This window comes from Oculina patagonica, chromosome 12, assembly GCF_052425735.1.
Source record: "Oculina patagonica isolate OP01 chromosome 12, crgOcupat, whole genome shotgun sequence".
Classification (NCBI taxonomy): domain Eukaryota; kingdom Metazoa; phylum Cnidaria; class Anthozoa; order Scleractinia; family Oculinidae; genus Oculina; species Oculina patagonica.
The window spans coordinates 31,236,423-31,255,384 of NC_135769.1; the positions used below are offsets into that span (position 1 = coordinate 31,236,423).

At 37.3% G+C, this 18,962-nt stretch overlaps 2 protein-coding genes across 3 annotated transcripts in view; both read right to left on the reverse strand.

Moving 5' to 3' along the window:
* Window positions 1–18,962, reverse strand: part of LOC144631400 (uncharacterized) — a 63,472-nt gene that overhangs the window by 14,920 nt on the left and 29,590 nt on the right. Inside the window, exons 1-2 of one of the 2 annotated variants that reach the window (XM_078489826.1) lie at window positions 7,055–7,392; window positions 3,159–3,420 (exon numbers count right to left, since the gene is read on the reverse strand). In XM_078489826.1, the coding sequence (XP_078345952.1) occupies window positions 3,159–3,411 (253 nt within the window). In that variant the 5' untranslated portion in view covers window positions 3,412–3,420; window positions 7,055–7,392. Of the gene's footprint in view, window positions 1–3,158; window positions 3,421–7,054; window positions 7,393–18,962 lie in introns of those variants that run through there. The other variant, XM_078489827.1, reaches the window with a different exon arrangement.
* On the reverse strand, window positions 10,400–18,150 carry LOC144631398 (uncharacterized). The gene is made up of 9 exons (XM_078489824.1): window positions 18,105–18,150; window positions 17,164–17,437; window positions 15,774–15,865; window positions 14,986–15,129; window positions 14,540–14,632; window positions 13,859–13,973; window positions 13,431–13,467; window positions 11,868–11,994; window positions 10,400–11,389 (listed from the first exon to the last, which is right to left on the reverse strand). The coding sequence occupies exons 2-9, from the start codon at window positions 17,426–17,428 to the stop codon at window positions 10,865–10,867; spliced, it is 1,398 nt and encodes a 465-aa protein (XP_078345950.1). The 5' UTR covers window positions 17,429–17,437; window positions 18,105–18,150; the 3' UTR covers window positions 10,400–10,864.

Below are 18,962 nucleotides of genomic sequence, written 5' to 3' on the forward strand. Positions count from 1 at the left end.
ACATATCCCCAAATTAACGGTAGAACAAAGGAACAGATGTGAAGCAAAATTAACGGTAGGGGAATGTTTTAACTTTTCAAAAGAACAAAACCCCAGGGAATGACGGTCTCACGGTAGAATTTTATTTAGTGTTTTGGTCGCTTCTGGGCAAACATCTGATCGATTGTTATAATTATGCACATGAACATAGGGAGCTTTCTAATTCTCAAAAGCAAGCTGTAATTACTTTGTTGGAAAAGAAAGACAAGGATAAAAGGTTGATAAAAAACTGGCGTCCCATTTCACTTATCAATGTTGACACTAAAATTGCTTCCAAAACGTTAGCCAAACGACTGGAACCAATTTTACCTGAGTTAATTCATTACAATCAAAATGCGTACGTGAAAGGAAAGTCGATTTTTGACGCGGTAAGAACCATCGATGATATTTTGGAATACACTAAATATAAGAAAATGTCGGGCATTCTTGTTGCTATTGATTTCGAAAAGGCTTTTGACTCTCTTGATCATACTTATCTTTTAAAAGTTCTGCACGCATTTAATTTTGGGCCATCCTTTATCCAATGGATCCGTACTTTTTACCCAAATATATCAAGTTGCATTATCAATAACGGCTTCACATCAGATTATTTCACAGTTGTCGCGGTGTGCGGCAGGGAGACCCGTTATAACCTCTTCTTTTTATATTAGGTTTGGAGATTCTTGCATGTAGTATTCGACAAAATGAAAAGATTCAAGGTATTCAAATTGATAATTTTGAGGTTAAAGTGTCACTTTTTGCGGATGACCTGACTTGCTTTCTCCGAAACAGGTCCTCTTATGATTACTTAAAAGTTTGCCTTAGTGCTTTTTCGAAATGTTCTGGTCTTAGAGTTAATGAGGAGAAGACTGAATTTTTCAGTTTAGGCACGAGGAAATTAGAGCGTGAAATGTACCCTAATGAATTCAAAACTTCAATTAAAATTCTTGGTGTGTACTTTGACTACAATAACGTATCGAGGAATAAATCAAACTTTGAGTCTGCCCTTAAATCAATAAAAAAAGTATTAAACATGTGGAAGTGGAGAGGTCTGACACTCATCGGCAGAATTCAAATTGTTAAATCATTTGCCATACCCAAAATTATGTCCAAGGCTGGTCTAATTCGATTGTCAAGTGAATTTATTAAATAAATTAGTAAAGAACTTTACTCTTTTATTTGGAAGGGCAAAGATAAAATTAAACGTTCAGCCTTAATTAATGACATAGAGCATGGAGGTTTAAAAATGCTGGATCTTGAATCTATGATCTCTGCTCAACGAATCATTTGTCTGAAGAAATACACTGAGAATTATGACAGTCCCTGGAAGTATGTTCTGGATTTTTATCTCAAGAAGGTTGGCGGGAAATTTTTATTACATTGCAATTTTGACTGTCGTAAATTGTCCATTTCACTTCCTGACTTTTATAAGGAGTGCTTGCAAGCCTGGTCTTCTAAGGCTAATTATGATTTGACAACCTATAACGGGATAATGAACCAAATTATATGGAACAATAAGTATATTTTGAGTGAGGGAAAATCTATTTTTCAACCGATTTTCTATACGCAAGGAATTTTTAAGGTTGGCGATCTTGTTTCGAAGGAAGGTATTTTTCTCAAAAGTGACAAAATTCTCAGTTCTTCTTTATCTTCTGGTCACCTTTTTGCTCTAATGGGGGTTATTGATGCTATCCCAAATGAATGGCGTTCTATAATTAAAACAAACCCTTATTGTGCTCCCTCTCCTTTGGATCAAACTTGTCTTGTATTAACAATTGCTGGTAAAACTATTGACCTTACTAATATCACATCTAAATTGGTTTATAGGGAATTTCGTTCTTTTAAGCAAACTTCACCCACCGCTAAAGCTAGAATTTTGACTAAATATCCGGATCTTTCTATAGACTGGAAAAGACTATATTCTTTGGCGTTTGAAACTACTCTGGATACAAAACTAAGAGAATTTCAATATAAATTATTAAACCTTATAGTTTTCACCAATAAAAAACTTTACCAGTTCAAGATGGTGGAATCCCCCTTACGTGTTTTCTGTAATGAAGAAGAGGAATCCCTAGAGCATTTATTGTACTTTTGTAAGTCATCAACATTTTTTTGGAAAGAGCTCTTATCTTGGCTCGCAGATGAAGTCAATATTTTGCTTAATGTCTCTCATTTAGACATTTTTTTGGAAAATTTGACCTTGACAAAGATTTTCTTTTAGTTAATCATATTATTTTGCTTGCTAAATACTTTATCTATAAATGTAAACTTTCCAAGAACTGTTCATCACTTATAGTTTTCAAAGCTAAGTTAAAAGCAACCTATAAATTGGAATTATATATAGCAAACAAGAATGGAATTCTAATTAATCATTACAAAAAGTGGGATCATCTTCTCTTTTGGCTTTCTCGATGTTGATATTAACAATAGTTAAGTAAGCCTAAGTTGATGCTTTTGTTTTTGACTTTTTGACCTAAGTTAACAATTTTTCTTTCTTTTTTTAATGCAGTTTTTCTTTTCTTTTTTGTCTTATTTTTGCACATAATTTATAACAAATATTTATATACTGTATCTTTTAGTAGTGTAGCTATATTTTGTAAGTAGAGTGGCATTTGTATCAGTATTGTAAGCCGAGCAAGAATATGTAGTGTATTGTAATTAGGGTACCTGTATTAGTTCTTTTTTGTTTTTTTGTTTTGTAAGCTTTGTGTAAAAATATCAATAACAATTTTAAAAAAAAAAATATTGGAGAATAATGCCCTTGGCTGAAAGATTGTCCTTAAAATTTCAGTTGCCCTCGAATCGAAGCTTCGCTTCTCGGCCCACTGGTCATTTTTCGGACAATCTTTCAGCCTCGGGCATTATCCTCCAATATACCAGCCGCCTGAAGGGGTTTATTTACTAATTATCGAAGGGTTACCCCCAGCTTTTTCTTATTTATACACCTGGGTGTAGAGAGGCAAGAACATAACACAATGACTTTAGCCAGAGGTCGTCATTTTCAACAAAATATATACTGAAACAAAACGAAACATTTTGTATCGCATATATAGCCGATACAAACGTTAACTTTATTTCATCTCGGACGAAATAAATTTTTGGATGTTGTTTCTGCAACATGTACTTCCTTGCACACTGACCTTCGTTTGTGGAGCAGTCACATCCGCCGCCAATTTTCCCGAACATCAATAGTGTGAACAGGAGAACCACCAGAGAAATTAAGCATACGATGATGACCAGCGCCAACAGGGTGCGATTTGATCTTTGTGCAGGGTTTGCATGGCCAGTTGGCTTTTCTGCATGGTTCGTGATTTGCTTCTGTTGCATGGATTCTTGTTTGTCATCTTCAAAGCTCTGGTTTATAAAGTATCCTTCAGTCTTCACAGAACCCATCTCGCCTGTCTGTTGATTGTTTTGAGAATGGAGCATCGTTACAATAACTAACGCACCATGCCACCCTTGCTCTCATTTTGTAGTTTGCATATACTGGTCTATAATATACCATATATTGGTTCCTGTAACATTTCAGCTCAGTTAATTGAGTTTGGCTGTTCCAAATTTCAAAATGCTTTATCAGCAAATCGAACCACTTTGCTAAAATAAAACTCTTCTACGTGGATCGACCTGTCATTTTTTAGCGGGGGTGGGGGGGGGGGGGGAGAGGGTCACTATATTTTGGCGGGAGGGTCACTATTTTTTAACTGTATTTAGGGGAGGGCTACGATTTTTTTACCCTTAATCCCTGCCAAGTGTCTCAAATGATTTTATATCAAGTTCTTCTTAATTCTTAAACTGACAACAGTCCTTTTTCGTGATGTCAGAACAATGTTTTTGAAAAAAGATACATTTCAATATTCAAGTAGGGCCAGTAATGAGAATGACTCTTCCTTGCCTTAAGTACAAATTGCATGTCATTTCCCCTTAGCAACAGTCAAACATTTTGCCAATAGTGCTATTTTGCTAGTAAGTTGCAATAGATATTTAAAACTTCATCATTTCTGGTCTTTACCGTTGCCACTCGATTTGCTTCAAGAATCATGACTTGTTTCATGGTCAAAGAAGCTTTACACCTTTGATCACGGGTGTTTTTCACCTGTATAAATTGATTTCTTTTCACTATGTTTGACAGTTTTGAGTGCATTTCTAGTGTCAGTTTTAGAAGATCTAAAAATCGGAAGCAATCTCGTACTGAAACAAATATTTCTCATATAAAATTATTGTGATTCAACAGTTAATTTTTTTCTAATTTAGGAAGTAGAAAATTACCAGCAAAGTACACGTTATCAATGGATCAAAAACATGGTATGTTGCTATTTTTCGTTTCGTTTCGTTACCTACTTTAAATTGCTCGAACAGCTTGAAAAGCTAAACCAAGGATCTAAACAGTTTTTCTGAAATTGCCCCATTGCTGCTAAGATTCGCGGAAACCTGATCTAATAGGAATCAATGTTTAGAATTTCTTGGGTGAGCATACCAACGCTCACCCTTGACGCCAAGGTTGTGATCACCAATAACGAAAAACATAGCAAAGACGTTCAGCAAAATACAATAAACTACAAACAGTGGTTTTCACAACACCAAGAAGCACTCTGCCGGTATATTTTTTAAGTGTCCCTTCAAAGGGAAGGGTCACATTTTTTGGACCCCAATTTGGGTAGGGCCACAATTTTTCTGGCTCCAATTTGGGGAAGGGTCGAAAATTTTTGAAGCCACCTCTTCGAAGATTTAATGATCGGTCAGCTGACGAGATCAGAAGAAGAGGAAAGGAAACATGAATGGCTCTTTGCAATTGTGGTAGACGTGGCTTTCCCACAACGATTTTATTTTAGAGCGGAAGCTTTCTCTTATTTTCTTCCTCGGTGTCATTCTCATCCCGCAGAACTTCTTTTTTTTACAATCTCTTCGCCGACCACGTGACCAAAATAAACGAGGGCTCTTGGGACGAAAATGCCCCACTATCCGCCGTTTTCGTGGAAACTACGCATGCGTCACACTTGTTTTCGGCATGGTGCCTGGATTTACTCGTGCCGAGACTACCTCCTGGAGGTAGTCTCGGCACCCCTAAAAAATGGGCACTGGTGCCACATTGCATTCGGGACCGGTACGTTTACACGTCGATAATTGGGAGTGCCGTGCCCAAAATTGTCAGCACGGTGCCAAAATTTGCCGTGCTGTGCCGATTTTTTTTGCGCGTGTAAATGGGGTTTCAGTTCGTAAGAAAGAGTTTTTTCATTAACGATCTGCAATAACGAGCTTGTTTACTTTCTTCCTTTTAAGACTAAAAGAAAGCAGCTGTAATGTGGCTGTAAAAGTCTGATCTCCTTTTAACTGAAAGCTCTTTTCTTCCCTTCATTACAATTCTGACTTTTGAAAGGAAAATGCCACTTCTTTTCATACAGACTTAAAGTTGTCTCGCCTTAAAATATTATTTTTGTAGATGAAAAATTGCAACTCTTTTTTATGCCCTAGTTTGAAATATCTAGAGGATTAGCATAAATTTTCCAGTTGAATGTTAGCCCCGACATCAAAACACTGTGCCCATTGTAATCATTGTGTATGTTCTCATCACCTATTTGCTTGAAATATATTGGTATTGGTAGCAGAAGTTGTATGTTGATCACTCGGCGATTGCATTTAAAAGCCCGGGCCAAACGAGGATGAGAGTTGATGAGAGTTGACTCTCATGAGAGTTTTCATCAACTCTCATCGACTATCATCAACTCGGGCCAAACGAGAACAAGAGTCCGTCAAACTCTCATCGACTCTCATGAAAAATTTAAGCACGTTCAAAGTCGATGAGAGCGCAGGAGAGTCGATGAGAGTGCATGAGAGTTCCATGCCAAACTAGAGTGAGAGTTTGAACTCTCATCAACTCTCATCCTCGTTTGGCCCGGGATTAAGGGAAAACTGGCCATTTTGTAGAGTTTTTCTAAATTTGTTGTTACGTTTTGCTAACAAACATATCAGAGTTTTTAAAAGCGACTTCTTGCGAAGAAAGCAGCTGGCTGCTAGTCTACTTGTATATATTTAAACTTCTTCGAACTCAGTGGTTAAACTTTACATTTTTTTAAATTGGACTTTTAAATTACAAAACAATTGCTTTTGACATACCTAATGTTTCTGCCTTGAATAACAATTCCTTTTCAATGTAAAACCGTAATAAAACGCGCGTAGTTTTTAGTCTGAAGATTGGCTGAAATCTCTTTACAGATCGATTGGGATACATTTCTTTGTTAAATAGCTTTGAGAATTTGGCAGTACACGTCAAGACACTATCACCAGCTGATGATTATCTAAATTCTCAACACCTGTCTGTTTGACAAAGTATTGATACTTGTAAGAGAAGTTATATGCTTCTAACTTACGATGGGAAGACAACAAGTAAAAACTGTTAGCGTTTCTCTAATAAAACCGCCAAAACTCACTCAAAGTTGCCCGTTTCCCATGATTTGCCATTTAAGGATTTTTTTAGGGAAGGGGGACTTAAAGGAGGGGGGTGGGGTGCTTATAGTTGAGCGTTTACGGCAATCACAGGTCGAACGATCGCAACATGTTAAACTACTAGTTATGGAGTTTTCCTACCGAACCCCTCGTTAATTAACTGTATAACAACGAATAATTCCAAGGGAAATAGTTTTCAGTTCAAGTCTGCATAAGCGACAAACTTGAGACAGCCATTGAGTCTTCTGCAGTCGACAGATGCATTATATACTCGAAAACTAACTGTTGGTATAAACTTACATGCGTCGCAAAAATAATATAAGAGGCTTCTACAAAGAAGGTTTAAAATGAACGCTCATTTCACTTTAACCTTTTTTTCTGAATTTTGGAAGTATGATGCTCCATTTTAGTTCTACTGATAAGTAGTGAAGATGTAGAAAAACGGACGTTTTATATCGTTTAAGATAGCCTAGTGCCGTTTAGATATATAGCCCAAAGTTAGTGTAAAATGGGCATATAACAGCAGAAAACAGTTCGAGAAATTCGAAGTAGCCATTGTTTATGTTACCTGAGATACACTGGTAATCTACTGTACCTTAGGGAATGATGGTTAGTTGATCCTGAGCTCGTCTTAGCTTGTTTTAGTTTGTTAGTCGTCACAGCTAACAGTGCACTAAAGGGCGAGTTAGTCAATTCACCAATATAAAAAGCTGAACATATGGTCCCCCTAAAAAATTAAGGATTTAATACCTCGATAATACAGACACTTTATTTCGGCCCAAACAAAGAGCTCAGTCAGTCATTTCATATTTAAGGAGCCTTTTTAATTTTCGTGGCCCGTTGGTGACCTGATTAACGGGGTTCTATTGTTGTTCTGTGACAGGGCCCAGTTGTTCTAGTGGGTAGGAAAAATAATTCAGAATTAATGGGCATGGACCATGCGAAGAAAGTATTCCATTTTATTGTTTTTTCTTGCGTTTAAAGTTTTGTGTCTAAAAGGTTTCCATTGAGTCTTAAGTTTATGTGAAAATTGAGCGTCAACTATAATTAAGAAAGTCTCAAATGAAGATTCTACAACTTCTGTTTTTTTCGTCTCGGGTTTTCTTTCTTTTTCTTCCAGTTTCGGCTACCGCCAGCATAGGAAGAATTTATTTCGCTCAGAGAGAGACATTTACTGACACCGTGAAACCGACGTTCATTTCCGTAGCAAAACGTTTTGCAGAACTGCATGGTAACAGTTGACCGCTGTCAAGGGCCTCGGGTATGAAATAAGAACAGTTACAACAGAAACATTTGTTCCTTTGCAATAAACTTTCTTGGTTTTGTGTTTTTATTTTCTTTGTCAACAGATGTCTGTTCGTTTATCTTCAGGAGGAAATAAATTATACTAATTAACTGGAAGCTACTAGAAATAGCTGACACCACAGCTGCTCTCACTGTTGCTTATTGTGTTTGATTTTTCCTTACCTTTAATTAATAGCGTCAGGTTTTTGGTAATATATTTTCTGTTTGTCACAGTTTTTGTGTGAAGGAGCTTGGAGAATATATATCTTTTCTTTTCACTTTTCTTTTTACTTTACCATTCATCATTCATTTCTGTTTTGAACCCTTTATTTATAATTTATTTTAAATTTATGTGAGTAAAGAATGGACCGAGTCCCAAGAGAACATGCAAGAGACTACTGATACATTTAAATACGACCTTTAGCAAAGAAAAACGCAGAATTAAGAACAGCTAAGTTTATTACAAGTTCAAGGACCTTCAAGCGGATCAGCATTTATACGGGAGCGAGCCACAGAATTGTGAGTAATATTACAATGACATTATACGCGTACAATTAAGACATTGTAAAGGATATTTCAGTTATGGAACATGTGTAATTATACTTTTTTGGTACTATAGTTTGACTGTAGTCTACAACGAGCATAATACTCGTTCCAGTTCAAGTACAGAAATTAAAGCTCTCCATTTCCCGTACAACTGTGTGCAGTTACTCTATTTTTTCACCCCTCGGACAGGCTCAGCGTCCGAAACAATTTCACTGAACGGAGTGATCTGATCATGGGATTTTTTTCGCTTCTTATTTTTTGACCGCCCACGCTGTTTTCAATGGGTTTTTTTTTGCGTATGAGTGTGCAGATTTTCATGACGGATTGCACAAAATTGATGCAGCTGTATGAAAAAAAGAGTGAACAGTAGGTTTTGCAGTGATTCATTGAGATGCAAATAATACCAGCTAAGGTAGGTGAGTGAATTTTTCTGCAATCCCACACCTTTGGGACATATTTGCAAATGTGTCGTTGAATTCAAGCTTAGTTCGGCATTCTTTTAACTGAGTGCATGATTCATGTTTGATTTGAGATCATTTTGCGCGATTTTGTAATCGCCTGTACCATTTGAGCGATTCCACCCACAGTAGCAGTCACAATCTCTGCTCGGGAAAATATAGACGATCTAACCGAGGGGTTGCGAAGAAAGAACAATTTGGCGGTGCGAGGGGCGCTCTGGAATGGTAAAACGCTTGAAAGGGCATTAGTATTCAGGCAAATGTTTTATTGTGAGTTTGAAGAGAAAACACCTTCGCACCAAAAGTTAGGCAAAGCTTTATTCAATCTATAAATATAAGCTTACATTGTTGATATTGGACATCCATGTCATGGCCAATTGACAGCTGTCAAATGTGTGAGAGTAAAGTGTCCTGCCCATTTGAATAACACAACACAGTGACCCCGGCCAGAGTTCGAACCCGGACCGCTCAATTCGAATGTCCAGCGCACTGTCCATTAGGCCACCGCACCTTTTACGCGTTGCTTCAGGGGCACCCATCGAGAATATAGTTCAAAACCACTTAAAGATAACACCGTTGAATGTATTTTCGTATTTAAACGGTAGATATAGGCATATTTTTATCACCTAAAAATTTTTTATCTGTTCGGATTTCCTCGCTGACAGTCTAGTGATCCGAAAGTTATAGGGATCAAAACTTACCTTTTCGAAAAAATTCCAACCAGAGAAGGGCTCCCGAAAATTCTAGGTGACCTTTTTAGAGTAAAAATCCGTTAAAAATGAACAATTATACCATTTTTTAGATATTCGAGACAGGCAAGCAAAAAAATGTACAATGCATGTTCCGAAAATTTTAGATCTCAAATCGTCTTCCGAACAGATATTTTAACGAAATATTCCGTTGGGTGCCCCTGTTGCTTGAAAAATCCGTTCTGAACTAACGATACAGATGTCGCAATTCAAAGTCTCTGCATACAGCTATTTCAATTAACGTTGTCGGAAAAAAAAGCTAAAGACAAGGCCGATAGGTAGTATGGGTCAAAGAGGAGAGCAACTGCACGTGCTGAATACTAATGTGATATAATGACATGACAAACGCGAATTTGCACGTTTTCTTTCTCTTCAGACCTGTATGAACAAGGTACCTAATATTTTCTACACTAAATTTAAAAAGACTTTTCAAAACTCAAAGCTACTCGACAGTGAAAGCAAGCTACAGAAAAGGCCTCCTGAGAGAAAAACAAATTCACGAATTAGAATCTTCACGTGCAAAAATACAAACTTGTAAAATACCTATTGGCCAATATGCAAATTTCCAGTGAATACCCAGACCACCATTCGGTCTTGTCTTTTAGCTTTGAGCTTTGATCTGACAACGTTAATTGAAATAGCTGTATACAACATACTGGTTGCTAGCAGCAAATGTTTAGAGCAAACGCAAGCAATAACTCTAAACTGTTATGGTAGTTTATTATTAATCTGGGACGATAAATTTCACGGGTGAACAGTGACTCTTTTGAACTTTTTCGGGGAACGCTCTGAAAATACTGGGCAATAAGCTCTGAAGAACAACACTTGCGTTGCGAAAACAGAAATTAAGTCGTCACTGTAAACGTATATGGAGGTCAAGGAGGAGACATAACTTGGTTCCAACAGTAGTTTATTTTGATGTTATCTCGTAATTATAATTAACAAGCTTTACAACTGCGTTAGCTTATATTTGATTCTCACAAGCGTTTATCTCGACAAGCGTATAATATATACTAATTCAATGTGAAATATATGGAGGAATTCTTATGAAAATGTCTGACTTAGCTTAATTGGAATCCTACATTCATTTTCATAATAAGCATTATATAATCTAATGGAACTAATACACTTGAAAAAAAAGTCAAAAGTAAAAAATTAGACCAATAATATTAAGAAGACCTGAAGTACACGTAATCTTTTCAAAGAAATCAAATAACTGTTTTCTAGTTTGCCGGCAGATAGGTCTATAACCGGGGGAAGTGGCTTTTATTTTACTCCAGAATACAAAGGAAAAAATTACAACAACATCAAAAGCAGTTCTCTACTTTGAAGCACACTTTTTATCGTTTATTCTCAAAAATTCCCCCCTTACTGTACTAGGATGTACCCCATTGCTATGATATGTTTTTCTCCATTATCTGGGATCCAGGCCGCCTCGTTTCCACATGTGTTTGAGTCATCAGGATATCCACCCGTGCCAAACCCGATTCTGGAATCACAGGAATTACAATCATCATTTTCGTTACCAAGGAAACCGATTCTTGCTTTAGAATGGGAATCAGAATCAGAACATTCGGCATTAAATCCTTCTTTGTTACAGTTGAACTGCAGAGAGGCCTCAGAACCAATCAGCGCTTTCCACGTGTCACGACCCAACGAAGTGGAGCGGTAGTTGCCGTCAGCAATCATTGAATACAGAGAGCTGGTCTCTGTTGTGTTGATGGTAATGAAATTGAGTTGTTGACCGATCTTCATACCGAGACATATTTTCGAGAAGGATGTGCTCCAGTAGGTCGGTAACTTGGTCTCCTGAGAGTCAAACCCAGTCTCCCCTCCAGGATGGTTGTATTCAGCTCTATTACTCCAGTTAACCGAGTCATAATGAAAGGTGGGCTGTGAAGGAATGAGATTTTAATGATAGATAACTTCTAAAGTATCCATAACATATAGCAGGGATTGTGATGTGGTGAGAGCACTCCCCTCCCATCAATATTTCCCGGCTGTTCGATTCCCGAACCCGGCGTCATATGTGGCTTGAGTTTATTGTTGGTTCTCTTGTTTGCTCCGAAGGGGTTTTCTCCGGGTTCTCCGGTTTTCCTCCCTCCACAAAAACAAACACCACTAAATTCCAATTCGATCGGAAATCCGAGGGCCTTCGACCTCATCAACCATCGTCTCATAGAAATTGAGAGCGAATAACCTTATTGTTTTATTCGAATGTGGCCACTGATTTTGTAGACGACCTTCCGCCACTGCACAGTAATGTATAATATTGTACGATTGCTCAGCTATTCAGATTGCAGCATTTGCATTAGTGAACTAGTAGAATTATGCTAAAATCTGATCAAACCATAGCACATCATATGAGTACCTTGCTGCCATTGATCTTCATGACTGTTGTCCAAGCCCCATCTCCACATCCAAAATCTCCCATATGACAGAAAACGGAAGTTGGTGCTAAGCCAAAGTGGAGTGTAACCAGGCGACTTGTGGTGAAACTGTGGGATATTTAACAATGATTAACTCTTGTAGTAAATAATAAAGATGGTAGATTTTAAGCTCGGTAAAAAATATCACCGAGCTTAAAATCTACCATCTTTATTATTTACTACAAATTTGATGATTTCGACATTGCTGATCCTAGCAGTATGCAGGACGCGTGTCACTTATCAACCTAGTAAATGGCCTAGCTCACAGCGAGTCTCACGTAGCTCAGTTGGTTATAGCGCCCAACCGGTATCTGGGAGGCCATGGGTTCGATTCCCGTCGGGGACTCAGATTTTTTCTTTGTCCCACGCTCGTGTCATGTGAATAATTTCTTCACTATTAACTCTTGTATTTTACTACCTTACAATATATAGATTTAGGCAAGCCAAAAGGCAGATCTCCCTAGTTTGTTTTTCCTGAACTTTTAATAATGTTTTCATTCTGGTATATAGCAGGTAAGGTAAGGTAAGGTAAAACTTTATTTGTGCAGGATGGCCCATTCAGCACAGTGGCTGGTATCCAGAGGGGCCCTGCTAAATACAAAATAAAATATCTAATAGTTTAAAATAGTTATAAAAATAGAGTTAAAAGCTAATGTTTAGTAATTGAAATAGTTATATAAAAAGAGTTTAAAAACTAAAACGAATTACGTACGTACAAGCATGAACTGGTATAAAAAAAATTAAATATCATAAATTAGGTGCTATGAATAAAGTGGGCTTTGACAAGATTTTTAAAAGAGGATAGTGATACAGCTTGTTGGATTTTTAAAGGTAGTGAATGAAAAAGGGCTGTGCCAGAAAATCTAAAAGTACGCTTGCCAAGGCTAAGCTTGGGTTTAGGTAGATGGAGTTCAGCATTCCTTCGAGTGTTGTAACAGCAGCAAAACGTAAAAGTATGGTGGCCTGTAGTTGAAGACAAATATCTTACAGCACAACAAAATATGTGTAAATAAATTCGTGTGCGACGACGCTTAACTTACTCGTGTGAGGTCTCACTACACCCAATGATAAAACGCTCAAACTTGCTATGAATGTTTGACGGTTTGATTTCAAATTGACACAAAATCCGGCAGACTCTTTTAAATTTTACCTTTGTGTCTAGAAATATCGCTAAAAGCTTAATCACGATTTGCTCTCCAATCAACAACACTTATAATATCTTCACCCTGGTGTTTCAGGGTTTTCATCGGTATTTTCCTGTATTACCTTAGTTACTTAGGTAAAGAATCTGTTGACCGCTCGATCCGGATTCCGGCGCGCTAACGATTAGGCCACCGCGCCTCCCTAAGTGTCATTAAAGTGCATTTAAAAACCATCTTGATATCTAAATGTCTTGTGAATATCTCCTAAATTAATGACGATTATCAGTACGTCAGTGTATTGCGTTCAGTTTTCAATGATAAGTTAAGGGGATAAGATCCAAACATTGGCATGTAATGACTCACTTATATGCATCATAGAGCTCCTGGCATGACTTCGCAGCTGAAAGAATTACCAAATGGAATTAGTTAAGATCTGAAATCTAGCAAAGAATATATTTTATAAGCTAAAACTAACAGAAGCAGAAGCAGAAGCGCTAGAAAACTCGTTATTTTGTCTCCAAGGAGAATCGCCGCTCCTAAGTTTGAGCATAAACACAAGAAAAGCAAAATAGCTCATTCTACATTTTTATGATATAATTAACAATTTTTCGCCAGAGTGGAACGAATAGTACTTTGCTAATCACCTTCGAGTTAACCAATCAGCGCGCGAGAAAAGCTTCTTCGCGATTCGGCATATATCCACCACTATTCACCTCCACTTCGGTGAATAATTGTTAAATGTGGTATATGCTAAAGGCAGATATTTTACAATTAGACTACTCGTTACTTACCTTTCTCACAATATTTTCCATAGAAACCTGGAACACACACGCATCTGAATTTGCCTTCCATGTCAGCTGGATGAGAGATCCTCCCGTTTTTGCACGGGCCTTGACAACCAGGAAACTGAGGAGAGGCAAAAGCTATTATTATACAATGCTGTGCTGACGTCATAGTACGCAAAGCCGTCCACCCGTACAGACTCTCGCGGAGTGGGAGAGGAATCTCAACGTAACAATTATTGTGCGGTGTTTGTGCGGCCTTATGTGGCTGCCCAAGGGTACGAAGAGAATTGAGTGAGTGAGTTCACTGTGTAAGTTGAACGAAAGGCGAAAAAAGCGAGCGAGATAGAACCTTCTTCCGAAATATTCTTCGCATCAGTCTCGTTTAAAGGGGTCTGTATTCTGTAAAATTGTGACGAAAGCCAAATAGTTACGGGAAGATTCGAAATAATTGCTTTGCTGCTAAGTTATGTTCCTTGTGCATGTCAACTAAAGCACTACATCGAAGTTTTACTTGTTTACGGCTCGGCAGATGTCATCATCAAGAATGCAAAATGATTGTATTGAAAGGAAGCAAAGCTCGGAATCGATCAAGTGCGCTACATGAAGTAGTTACAAGATGGTAGGAAAACGTAGCTTTGTGACAAATCATGACATTTCAAAGATACAGAGCTCGTAGAATCTTTTTACCTTTTTCAGAGTATTGTTAAGTTCCACGATGTTCTCGTTCGTTTTTGCCAAGCGGGAGGTCAACTCGGTAAAAGCAGAATCAACGTTCTCCATCTGAAATAAAGTGAATGCACCTGTTATCTTTGGGCATACATGCAAAAGACATAGAACGTCCTTTCATGGGGAGGGGATAAATGATTTTACTTTAAATTTTGTCGCAGTCAGTCAGTCAGTCAGTCAGTCAGTATCGGTTGGTCGGTCGATCGATCTCCTGCCCGGTCGATCGTTTGGTTGGTTGATAGAGCGCTCGGTCTCGAGTCGGACGGTCGATCTATTGGTCAGTCAGTCTTCGGCAATAAGTGGGTCGCCAAGGCGTAGTTCATTATGATCAATCACCATTTTAACAGTTAAGTAAATATAAATGTATTTTAAAGATATAAAGAGAGAGATGATGGATTCTATTTTACCTTTTTCAGAGTATTGTCAACTTCCGCGAGGTCTTTGCTCAGCTTTTTTACCTTTCCTAGAGTATTGTTAACTTCCGCGAGGTTCTCGTTCGTTTTTGTTAAGTGGGACGTCAACTCAGTGAAAGCAGAATCAATGTTCTTCATCTGAAATAAAGTAAAGCGCTTCAGTGTCAGCATCACATCCGGTGAAAGATATAAATCTCTTTTATTTGAAGTTGCGATTTGTCTCCGTGAGATAAAACCTTGTCATCACTCTAGTTTATATTAAACATTAGTTGTACTTAAGGACAATTAAACTAAGTGAATTAACAGTTGCAACAGAAAATGCTTAGATTAACCATGATTCCTTTTGTAGTTTGGAGTATTTTAGCTCAAGACCAAATGACAGAAAAGAGCAACTCATGTAAAAAAAAACACCTTTGCGGATTCTCTAAGCAACGTTTAAAAAACTTGGCAACTTTAGAGCAGCTTGTTGAGAAATGTCCATCAACTTTTGGACAGCCTTATCTTTTATACATTCATTTAACCTGATTAATAAACACCGCACAAGTTTCTCCCTTTCTAGACCTTATGCTGTCCAAGACACATATCTACAATCTTTTTCTTTTGACCGAAAGTAAAGGCGATTCAGACAGTTAACAAATGTAAAAGAAAAAATCAGTCAAGAGTTAGAAGTATTCCATTTGTGCTTATAAGATATGACAGAGTTTATTTTCACACAAATGACAATTATCTATAGCTACACCTAACTAACAGTTATCGTTTTTATTCAGTATACATATCCTTACCAAGGCCTGGTGAAAGCTTGTCATATTCTCTTCAAGGGCTTTTATTTCGGCTGAAGCCATTACCAGGCTTTTGGCGGAAGTAGAAGAACAAGCTACAAATAGAAAGAAACTTAGCGAAACATACATTTAATATGACAGGGTCTATTTAATATATTTGTTACTCACTTTAGAGTCTATCTTCCTCCAAAAAATCTAAATTATTACTGTTAAAGATGCAATTTAACAGGTACCTTCAATTTATAGACCATGTCAACAGTCAAGGTTTTCGACGTCATCTTTGACGGGTTGGCAACGCCGTCAGAATTTACAGTGCTTGTATGGGAATCCGATGGCAGATAATGTTTTCAAAAATTGAATTCTGAACAACTTATGAATGTGGTGTGTAATTTGTCCGTATTTTCTCTTCAGATTTACGTTCCGGTTTAGTGAGTTGACGCGGTTCGCGGGAAAAAAAATATAGACAACTGTATCGAAAACTAATAACGTAACTGAACTTTTTTTAACCTACCTTCATCATTCAAATTTGGCGAATAAAGTCTACGATTCATAAGTTGTCCAGAAATCAATTTTTGAACAAAATATTTGCCTTCGGATTAGCCATACAGTCACTGAAAATTGTAACGACGTTCCCTACCCGTCAGGATGGCGTCAAAAACCTTGATCGGCATGCAGGACCTGTCAATCAATAGAGATCTTAAGGTGGCTATTTCGAGCGTACTAAACTTTGGGTCATAAAAAATATCAAGAAAATTTTTAGGACTGAATTTAGATGACATTAACATTTTTGCACTTCTCCTCCAACGATTTTCCTGACACTTGGTAAAACTTGGTATTAGAGAGGTTAAGCATGACGTTAACGGCAGACGGCAAACGGCAAAGATAACTTCTGATTTTGAGTTCTTTTCTTCTTATCCGTAAATGAAGCACACAAAAATGGAATTATGTCTCCTACTACTCATTGCAAATACAAATAATATCACTCTACTGTACACACAATTGAAGAGAGATGGCAAAAGATTCATTTTGCCGTTTGCCGTTTGCCGTAAACGTCATGCTTAACCTCTCTATTAAAATGATTCCAGAAGCTTACAAAATTTCATTTTGCAATTTTTCTACTTTATGGGTGAAAATTAAAAAGTCTTAAGGTAAACGTAACCGGTTCTAATCTCCCAGTATGAAGTGACTAGGAGTATTTCTACTCAGCTCCCTTCTAATGGGATCGCATGGTTATCCTCCAGCATTTTATTCGGTGGTACCCAATGATCCCAGGCAGGAGTCATTTGCAACAAAATATATAATCATTAAGCAAAAAAACATTTTGTATCGCATATATAGCCGATATAGATTTTTGGGTGTTTTTACTGCAATATGTATTTGTTTGTACACTGACCTTCGTTTATGGAACGGCCAAATCCGTCGCCAACTTTCCCGAATATCAATAGTGTTAACAACAGAAGAACTACTAGAGAAATTAAGCATACGATGATGACCAGCGCCAACAGGGTGCGATTTGATCTTTGTGCAGGGTTTGCATGACCAGTTGAGTTTTCTGCATGATTCTTGATTTGCTTATTTTGCACAGATTCTGTCGAATGTCCTTTGTCCTCTTCAAAGCTCTGGTTAAAATAGTAATTCCCAGTCTTCGATGAACCCATCTCGCCTGCCTGTTGAATGTTTTGAGAGTGGAACATCGTTACAATCCTGACTAACGTACCATGCCAACCCTGATCTCATTTTGTTGTTTGCATATACCGGTCTATAATATAACAATAGAGTTGATGTTCGCCGGCGTAATTTTTTTTTTGTCCAACTCGAGCTCATTTTAGCCTTTGCCTTCGGCTCGGGCTAAGATGAGCTCTGAAGAGGGCCAAAAATATATCTAGCGCACTGAATTCTTCATTTTAGCCCCCAAAATACGCCGCAATGCCCGATGAAATTATTATAATATGCCATATATTGGTTCCTGTAACATTTCAGCTCAGTTGACGAGTTGGGCTGTTTCAATTTTCAAAAAAACTTAAAACTATTCCTAGTAATATGTGGCACTCATGTTGATAGTAATATACCAAAAAACACGACCGTGCTAGCTTTTTGCAAGATCAACAGTTTTAACTTCAGAGGGGGTAAATAGGTTCGCAAGTCGACGGCTTTGAAGTTAAAAAGCTAAAGAATTGCCGACGTTTGAGATAACAGTGAGCCAATTCGCGGGTTTCGAAAGTACGATGGATCGAGGATCAGCTTAAAATTTTGGTCAGTATCCCGGACTGTGCTTGCCTCGAACGCTTACGATGACTAAAGACCAATATTTAAAAGAGCAAAAAGAACTTTTACCTGAAAGATGATAACTGTGTTTGTCTCTGTCAGCAGTTGATCTCGTTTTCCAACATAAGCAACACTAAATTAATACGCAGCCCGAAACACCTGCTCCTTTTTAATAAACTAAGGAAAGGAACACGCAAGCTTTAAATTAATTCCTCTCACGCGTGCGACATGTAGTGTTAACTTAGCAGTAAATGCTACATATATTGAATTTGTAAGGAAGAGTTTTCATTAACAAAAGACTTGTTTACTGAGTTTGGCCCAGTAAAAGGAAATAGTTTTTCTTCTTTTGACGTCTAGAAAAAAGCAGATGTAACCTGGCTGTAAAAGTCCAATCTCCTTTTAACGGACAGCTCTTGCTTCCTTAACTTTATTTTTAATTTTGACTTTTGATTATAAAAAATATCATTTCTCTTCCTGCAGACTTAAAGTTGTCTTGCCTTAAAATATTTTTTTTTGTACATGGAAATTTTTAACCTTATTTTAGACGCTAGTTTACAGTGCGACTACTTAAGCCGGGCGTTTAAGAAACTTCAATACTAATACTTTTACACTGGCAAACAAATGCCGCAAAGAACCACTCAACATGCGTTACTTTCATATTTAAGAACATTTTATGAGAACATTAGGGCTAAAAAAACCCAAAATTTTAAGAAAGTTCTAACATTAAAACCAACTCCGATTATAATTATTATTTTTTCATGGAAATGAATAATAAAAATACAGGATGAGTCATGATCAACACGCAACTTGAATTTTTTTTTTTCACCTGTCGACAGAGTAATTTGAATGCTGGAGCGAATATATAATAAAAAGAACAACTTTTTAAAAAAAAAATAGAACAGTTTTAAAAGAACTTTCATGAAAGAC